Source organism: Oryza glaberrima, chromosome 5 (genome assembly GCF_000147395.1).
Source record: "Oryza glaberrima chromosome 5, OglaRS2, whole genome shotgun sequence".
NCBI lineage: Eukaryota > Viridiplantae > Streptophyta > Magnoliopsida > Poales > Poaceae > Oryza > Oryza glaberrima.
The window spans coordinates 24151641-24159452 of record NC_068330.1 but is presented as its reverse complement, the minus strand read 5'-3'; the positions used below and the strand labels follow the sequence as shown (position 1 = coordinate 24159452).

Below are 7812 nucleotides of genomic sequence, written 5' to 3'. Positions count from 1 at the left end.
CAAATCGATGACTGATATGTTGATTCTTTCCCCAGGGATTTGCAACTGTCGTGATTGATCCGACAATGAGCATTGTTCATCTTCCTATCAGTGTAGCACGATCCAAACGTTTATTAATACATTATTATTATTATTTTCACTTCCAGCACAATGTTATCTTCAGTTTTATCTCAAACTATTATTCGCCAACTTTTTACTTTGAGAAGACAAGAGTGAAATAATTTGTACACCAAAATGGCATTCAGTTTTTTTTAGCTTGCAGAGTAACCGCCCAGCCCATCAAAAGATATATAAATGGGCCCTTTCTGGGCCAAAGTGGGCTTCTCCAGATCTGAAATTTCTAAAAACGAGGCCTCTTCAGTCCAAAACCTCAGCTCCCGCACCGCGTCGAACACACTGACACCAGAGAACCCTAGCCTCGCCGGTCGCTGCCATGGCCGCCTCGCTCCTCCGCTCCGGCCACCGCCTCCGCCTCCTCCGCCACGGCAGCCTCTCCTGGGCCTCCTTCTCCGCCGCCGCCGCGGAGGAGCTCATCGACGTCCGCAAGCTCCCCACCGACTACGACGCCTCCACCTTCGACCCCACCGCCCCGTCCCGCCCACCGCCCTCCGACCGCGTCTGGCGCCTCGTCGAGGACGTCTCCTCCCTCACCCTCGCCGAGTCCGCCGCTCTCTCCGCCCTCCTCCTCCGCCGCCTCGACGTCCCCGCTCCCCCCATCGCCATCCTCAACTCCGCCGCGGGCCTCGGCGGCGGCGGCGGCGCGGGTGCCGCGGGCGCCGCCGGGGAGAAGGCCGGTGGGGCGGCGGCGGCTGAGAAGACGGTGTTCGAGCTGCGCTTGGAGGCGTTCGATGCGGCGAGCAAGATCAAGGTGATCAAGGAGATCCGGTCATTCACCGACCTGGGTCTGAAGGAGGCGAAGGAGCTAGTGGAGAAGGCACCCGCTGTGATCAAGGGTGGTGTCTCGAAGGAGGAGGCTCGGACAATCATCGATAAGATGAAGGCTGTTGGTGCCAAGGTCGTCATGGACTGATCAGCATCCTCATTTCAATTTTCAAGGTTAGATGCAGATTTCCTCTTCGATTTTAGATTCAACTTAAATGCACGAATAATTGACATGGTTACTGTGGATAAATCGATGATGTATAGTAATAATCGGAGATTTACTTTGTGAAATGTCCTCAGAATGCTGTAAATGTGCATCAGTTACATGCAAGTATGATGTACTGTAGTACCTTTGTCCCAAAATATATTTTGGGCAAAATCCCTGATAGTTACATGCGCAAAATCCCCTATATTTTGGGACGGAGTTAGTACGAATTAGGATGTGAAAGTGGTCTTGTAAACTTTTGAAATTGCGAATCTGTCATGCAGGAGAAGCATTGGGTTTGAAAATAGCTATTTTGTAAAGCTGTGAAGTTGTTATTATGTCATGCCGAAGAGGCGTTTAGGAAATTGAGTTAATATAACCTCTTGGGTCAGTTGTCACTTGTCAGTAAATGCATTAGGGAATTTTATCGGGAAGTTGCCAGACTGATTTTTTGTTTTTGCTGGCATATACTTCTATGCACTACTTGGAAGTTAACCTTGTGCTGCATTCTTCGTGTAATTTTAGTGCACGTGTGCAAGTTTTGAATCTGCTGTCTTTGCCGAGTGCAGGTTCTGTTCACAGTTTTTAACTGTGCTTTCTCATGGTTTGATGGTTGATGCGGATTGGGGTGCCAGTGTTAATATCCTGTCAATTGGCATTTTGAAAGCCCAATGATCTTACAACACACTGGCCAATCCGATGGTGCCATCATGTGTTTCTTGTTCGGTCGATGAATTCTCTGTCACTAACAAGAAACATGGAATAATTTCTGTTGAAAAATGAGATCAACAGGGTGCAGAGCTGGAGTGTGACCTTGAGCCTGGAGTACTATCTTTTTTGGTTGGCTTCACCGGCTGTATATGTATCTCATTTTTGTAATGTTACTGTAGCTACTGAGCTAGATGCACGCTGTGGCGTTCAAGTTTTTATCCTCTGCATTTGTGAAATGACCTCACATGACGGTATGATATGGGTCATATGGACATAGATAATCCATTTATGTGTTTCTTTTTTGAAACTACCATATAGTGAACTGATGAATGTTGTGGACTATATTTTCAAGTATGGAATTCAGGAACCCCTAAAATGACAATGACTGATCCCTGTAGGGCTGTATGCTGAATCCTCAAATTTCTCAAATAAAAAGGGTGTGGGTAGTAGGAGTGTGTAATGTCTAAATAAAAAGGGTGTGGGTAGTAGGAGTGTCTTTTTTTTTTTTTTTGTGGGGGGGTAGTAGGAGTGTCTAATGTCTTTTGTGTAGTGAACTCTAGCCATGAGCCAAAAGCAAAGAGAGGAAATTGTCACGCCAGGTCGGCTAAGAGTGGCAGCTGCCGTGTGGCTTTCACTTTCACAATGGGCTGCAGAATGCATGAAGAGGCGAATTCCTGAAGAAGTTTGCTGCTCCAAGCAGATAGCAGTCTACTGACTTGATCATCAGTATCACCCTCCCTCCTGGGGATTAACCGAACAAGGGTGTGTTTAGTTCACTCCAAAATTAGATGTTTGATTAAAATTGGACCGATGTGATGAAAAAGTTGAAAGTTTGTGTGTAGATAAATTTTGATGTGATGGAAAAGTTAAAAGTTTAAAGAAAAAGTTTGGAACTAAACCAGACCTAAGTCATGAAGAAGGCAAAGAAACTATCTTGGGGATTAATCGAACAAGCCCTGAAGGAGACCGAGGAACTAGCAAAGACGCCATGGTCTGAGAGGGCACATGCATTTCAAGGTGAAACGAAAGTTTCCTCTTCGATTAATTTAACTTACAGATGATTTAATCTTGTTACTGGGGACAAAGCAACGGGGCTTATAACTATTTACCACTTTTAGATTTAGCAAATAACTATTTGCCACCCCTATCTCAATGGCATGTGGATCCACATGTGTCTGACATGTGGGTCCAATAGCAAAAAGTTAATTGCCACATCTAAATGTGGCAAATGGTTAAATATCTCCAAAGCAATAGTCTGCTAATGGTAATAAACATCAAGATAATTTGCCAAAAGGAGTGTGATCCTTGGAATGCCTGATCATGCATCAATTACATGTAAATATGTAATTACGCTGTATGATGTAAAAAAAAGCCTTTTTTGGTATTTGGCGAAGTTATGATAAGTCATTCAGAAGAGGTTAGCCTCATTTTCCGAGAGAAGATTAGCCTTTTATTCTTTCTGTCCACGAAGAGTGGAAAATTTATCTATACTTCTATAGGCTGGAAGTATTCGGAACCTCGATCTCGTACATACATATCGCCATCATACATTTCACATAGAGTTCTTGATACATTCTCCCGGATCCAACAAATGCAACAGTACAACTATGCACACTGCTTTACTTCTTCAGCAGATTCCCTACACATCCAGAGGAGCCAGTCTCCTCCACATGATCCGATCATCCGCTTCAGTTCGCGTCAACGGATCAGGATGCAGAATCAGACCGAATTCGTCGCATCAAGCACCAAATGTTGCTTCTCTGACGGTGTCTCGCCGAAAATTCTCTCCCTCGCTTTCTCGGCCTGCAGAAGCAGCATCAGGTCAGTAGGCGGGAGAAACATGATTCAGTTTTCGAGTGATCAAGATTTGATGATGTTGGGGAGAAGGCTTGGAGTTTCAGATAAAGAAACAAACCATCTTTTGCCAGTTGCTGAAGAATGCAATGACGGCGAGAAGCAAGAATTGTAATACGGAACCACAGGCGATGCCCAGCCAAAGCCCTTTGCCTTCCATCTTGAAACCAAAGCCAAGAAGTAGGGCTACCGGAATGCCAACCAGGTAGAATGAACCGAGGTTTACATAGGCTCCCAGGTGCTGCCATCCGCAACCCCGAGCAATACCTGATAACAAGTAATATCTGTCAGTGTTAAGCAATGACGTGTGGTGCATCTATCTTGATATAATCTTCTAGAGAGGAGAAACAATAGTATGTTTCCGTGCTGGAGCTGAATGAGATGTGTGTTTTCGCAAGTTCAGTTCATTGTTTTTGGCATGTCCACAACTACTCAGAAGCACAAACAGTGAAATAGACCTGTGAAGCAAACACCAGTGCCACACTACCAGTCTACCACTAGCCAGGGGAAAGGTGTAATTGCATACTTAGTGAAGTGGAGTCCACACTTAAGACGACATCGCTGATAGATGCGTGTTGATTGTAAACACCACCATATCCATGTTCACGTAAGAGCACATGTTTGAAGGAACAAACAGGTAACTCCCCGAGTAACAATGTCGGCCTCCACAACACAAAATAGCATTAGTTTCGTTGAACAAAGGAAAAACAAGAAGCGGCAAGTTACCTGGTATGTCTTTACGATACCGGAGTGACTGAAATTAACTTGCTACCTGAGGTCTTGGTAGAGATTTGACAAAAGCGCACACATTGAATTAAGCAATCAAACTAAGGGGTAAAAGATACCGTTGGGCTAACAGGCTAAAGATACTGAATGGTGTAAATGTAATGGCCCCAAAACTATAAGAACCAGTTATATAAAAAAAATGAAATAAGAGAGAGGCAAGGCCAGTTAGATCAAATTTCCGAAAACTTCAGGCATAGCTGAATACTCCATTTTTTCCATTCTTTTGAAGGGAATGAATAATTAACAGATAAATCAAATGTTAGGAAATGTAACCTGATAAAACTCCTTGTAGGCTATCAGCAGCAACTGAGATGCACACAAAAGGAACCATTGAGGTGAAATATGTGACAACCTCCTCATCACTGCTGTAAGCATAGCCCAAGATGCGCTGTGCTGCAAACAGCATCCCAGTAACAAGAACTGCCTCTGTCCCAGCAATAGACATTACAAGATGAACAGCTAATCGAGCTCCTTCAGGATTCCCAGCGCCTAACTCATTTGCTACTCGAGTGCTGTTCATTAAAACAAAATTCACAAGGCTGTTAACACATGATTATTCTCTGAGAAAAAATAATCATTCACAGTAGTGGTTTGGCTTCTACCTTGCAGCGCCTCCAAGACCATATGGTATAGTATACATCAAAGAGGTAGTCGTCAAGCTGCATAAATGGAGTGCTTATAAAATAACAAAAGGTGCAGCTATAAGAGAATATATTGTTAAGTGCGACATTGAGGACTTATTTTCTTACCATATGGAAAGAACTGAACTTTCAAGCTCTGGGTTGGGTAGAAGTCCTGACAGGAGAACAAGGATCTCAAATGACCACCATTCAAAACTACAAAATAATAGAAGAAAATCCATTAATCCAATAAGTGGGAATTTTTTAACAGGAAATAAGAAATACTTACATATAAAACAAGGAGATTCTGAAGCTACTGTAATTACCATAACATTAGTGCAGATGGTAGTGCTATTCGCAGAAACAAACCGACTCCTCTGAATGCCTCGATTGTAGGAGGCGAGCGAGTCACCTTACAAGAACATGAGAATCTGATGTATGCAGCGAGCATGAATGTATTCAACCAGTAAGATATGCTAATTGCTAAAGCAGCTCCAGTAAATCCCATGCTGGTCTTGAACACCAACAGCCAAGACAGAGGGATGTGCAGGAGCAGAGTTGCAATGGAGGACCAGAGCATGGGAAATATTAGACTCTGAGACTGCAGAAATTTTGTGAGAGGCTGGCAGACCGCGTATGCGAAGAGTCCTGGAATCAACCACACTATGTATCTTCCAGCTTCATGTGAGATCACGGGGTCCTGACCTATTAGGGTCAAGAGTTTGCCTATGAATACCCATAGAAGTGAGATGGGAATTGTGACTACTGTTAGTGTGACTATTGCTCTGTAGGTTTGCACTCCTAACTTGTCATACTGTTTTGCCCCATAAGCTTGACCGCATAGAGTTTCTAATCCACTTGCCATTCCAACCTGTTTTACAAGTTCAAAATTCAAATTATGGGTGGTTTCAAAAATTAAGATCACAAACTAAAAAGGCAATCCGTGTACAACTGAAGAGAAAAGTAAAAAAAAAAAAATCCTACAGAATATTTCGCCAGAGTATCTAAGTAGTCCTCTAGGCTGTACACACTTCGCAGATTCTGAAAGCTAGTTGAAATCGTGACAATTGACCAGCTCACCATCTGTGCAGGCAATTTAAAATTCATCCTAGAAAAGCATTCAGCGTGGAGTAGTAGACTAGTAGTGTAACTTGTTATTTATCTCTATATTTAGGAGAACGTTGATTTTAAATTTTGTAGGTTTGCAAACTGCTACTTGTATACCCCAAAAAAAAAAATCTGCTACTTACTATGCTATATCCATGATTTATTTCAGAATGTTTGGAACACGCCAAATGTTCAAACAGTATTCCAGCAAAAATTTTAGGCACTGTTCCAATCAAAATCCCCCTTCCAAACTAACCAGCCGCTTGTACGGCTAAACTTTTTGCCTGTCCTCCTACTGCTAAATTTGAACGCCACATTGAACAATATCTGAAACCGTGAAACGTGCCTCTCTGGCTAAAGTGCTAAACAGTTAATCCAATGAGACCAAATCACGCAGGCAACAAATATGGATATAAGCAAATCGAGGACGCGTGAACGAGTGGGGAAATCAGGATATGCGATGACGACGTACGAGGAGGCTGAAGCCGGAGACGCTGGCGAGGGAGGTGGCGATGGCGGAGGCGGAGAGCGGGAGGACGCCGGGGAGGTGCCCCACCATCATGTTGGACGCCACCTGCACGGCGTTCTGCGCCACGCTCATCGCGGCCATGGGCAGCGCCATGGACCCCACCTTCCCTGCCTCCCGCGCCAGCCCGCTCCACCACCTATCTCCGCCCTCCTCCTCCCTCCCTCCTCCCACTCCGGCGGTGCCGTCCGCCGGGAATCGTTTCGAGAGCAGAGGTATTCTCTCCTCCATGGCGGCCGCAGTGCGCGCGTCGTCGTCGTCGCCTCCACCGACCGAGCTCTCTCTCTCTCTCTCTCTCTCTCTCTCTCTCTCTCTTCTTCTCCGAGACGGCTTTGGTGTCTGTGTGTCTCGGCGCTGGTGGGCGGGGGGGTTTTAATGGGAAAGGACTCTCGCGATCAGCGGCGGGTTAAAACAGGAGTTATGGGAAGGTTGTTATGTCAAAGGGTCAAATGTGGCGTCCTAGTTTTATACTGCGGGTTAAAAGTAGAATGCAAAGTTTTATACGAGTGAGCATTCCCCCCCCCCCCCCCCCCCCAACCCCCCAAAAAAAAAAATACTGGCTAAATAAAACAACTACACTGTGAATATTTTAGGAATGCTTTGAAATACTCGCTCTGTTTTACATTATAAATTATTTTTACTTTAGTCTAAATTAAATTACTTTAAATTTAATTAAGTTTGTATAAACAATATAATAATATTTATAACACCAGATTAATTTTATTAAATCTATAATTAAATACATTTTCATAGTTTATTTGTGTTGGGTTGAAAATGTTACTACTTTTTTCTACAAACTTAGATAAATTTAAAGCAGTTTGATTGTAACCAAAGTCAAAACAACTTATAATCTGAAACGAAGAGAGTAAGGTTTATAAAACATAAATAAAGAGAGTAAAATTTATAAAACAGAGAAAAAGAAAAGACATACTAATAGAATGCTATGCTCTTGTCCGCAGAATTTTAGGTCACGAGAATACGAATCAAACATAGGAATATAAACTTTTCAGGAAATTTGTTTGGATAGGGGAGAGACTAGATAGAGAAAGGAATATAATGCATACAAGAGTTTGAGCTCATACTTATTTTTCTTTGGAATTGAAACAACCAAATTCATAGGA

The 7812-nt window shown here is 43.4% G+C and overlaps 2 protein-coding genes across 3 annotated transcripts; one reads left to right on the top strand and one right to left on the bottom strand.

The window, feature by feature from the left end:
• Window positions 1-375: 375 nt before the first annotated feature.
• LOC127773019 (uncharacterized) lies at window positions 376-2231 on the top strand. Its single transcript, XM_052299030.1, has 2 exons — window positions 376-1056; window positions 1657-2231. Exon 1 carries the CDS (start codon window positions 434-436, stop codon window positions 1028-1030), a length of 597 nt encoding a protein of 198 aa, XP_052154990.1. The 5' UTR covers window positions 376-433; the 3' UTR covers window positions 1031-1056; window positions 1657-2231.
• A 1091-nt stretch (window positions 2232-3322) lies between these two features.
• On the bottom strand, window positions 3323-7042 carry LOC127774718 (protein DETOXIFICATION 14-like). 2 transcript variants are annotated; one of them, XM_052301000.1, is made up of 7 exons: window positions 6638-7040; window positions 5385-5929; window positions 5188-5274; window positions 5041-5097; window positions 4712-4950; window positions 3714-3919; window positions 3323-3601 (listed from the first exon to the last, which is right to left on the bottom strand). In XM_052301000.1, the coding sequence occupies exons 1-7, from the start codon at window positions 6920-6922 to the stop codon at window positions 3518-3520; spliced, it is 1503 nt and encodes a 500-aa protein (XP_052156960.1). In that variant the 5' UTR covers window positions 6923-7040; the 3' UTR covers window positions 3323-3517. The 2 variants fall into 2 exon arrangements, 1 of the variants encoding a protein (XP_052156960.1); XR_008017809.1 differs by lacking the exon at window positions 3323-3601 and having other exon boundaries at window positions 3771-3919; window positions 4179-4950; window positions 6638-7042.
• Between the last annotated feature and the right edge of the window lie 770 nt (window positions 7043-7812).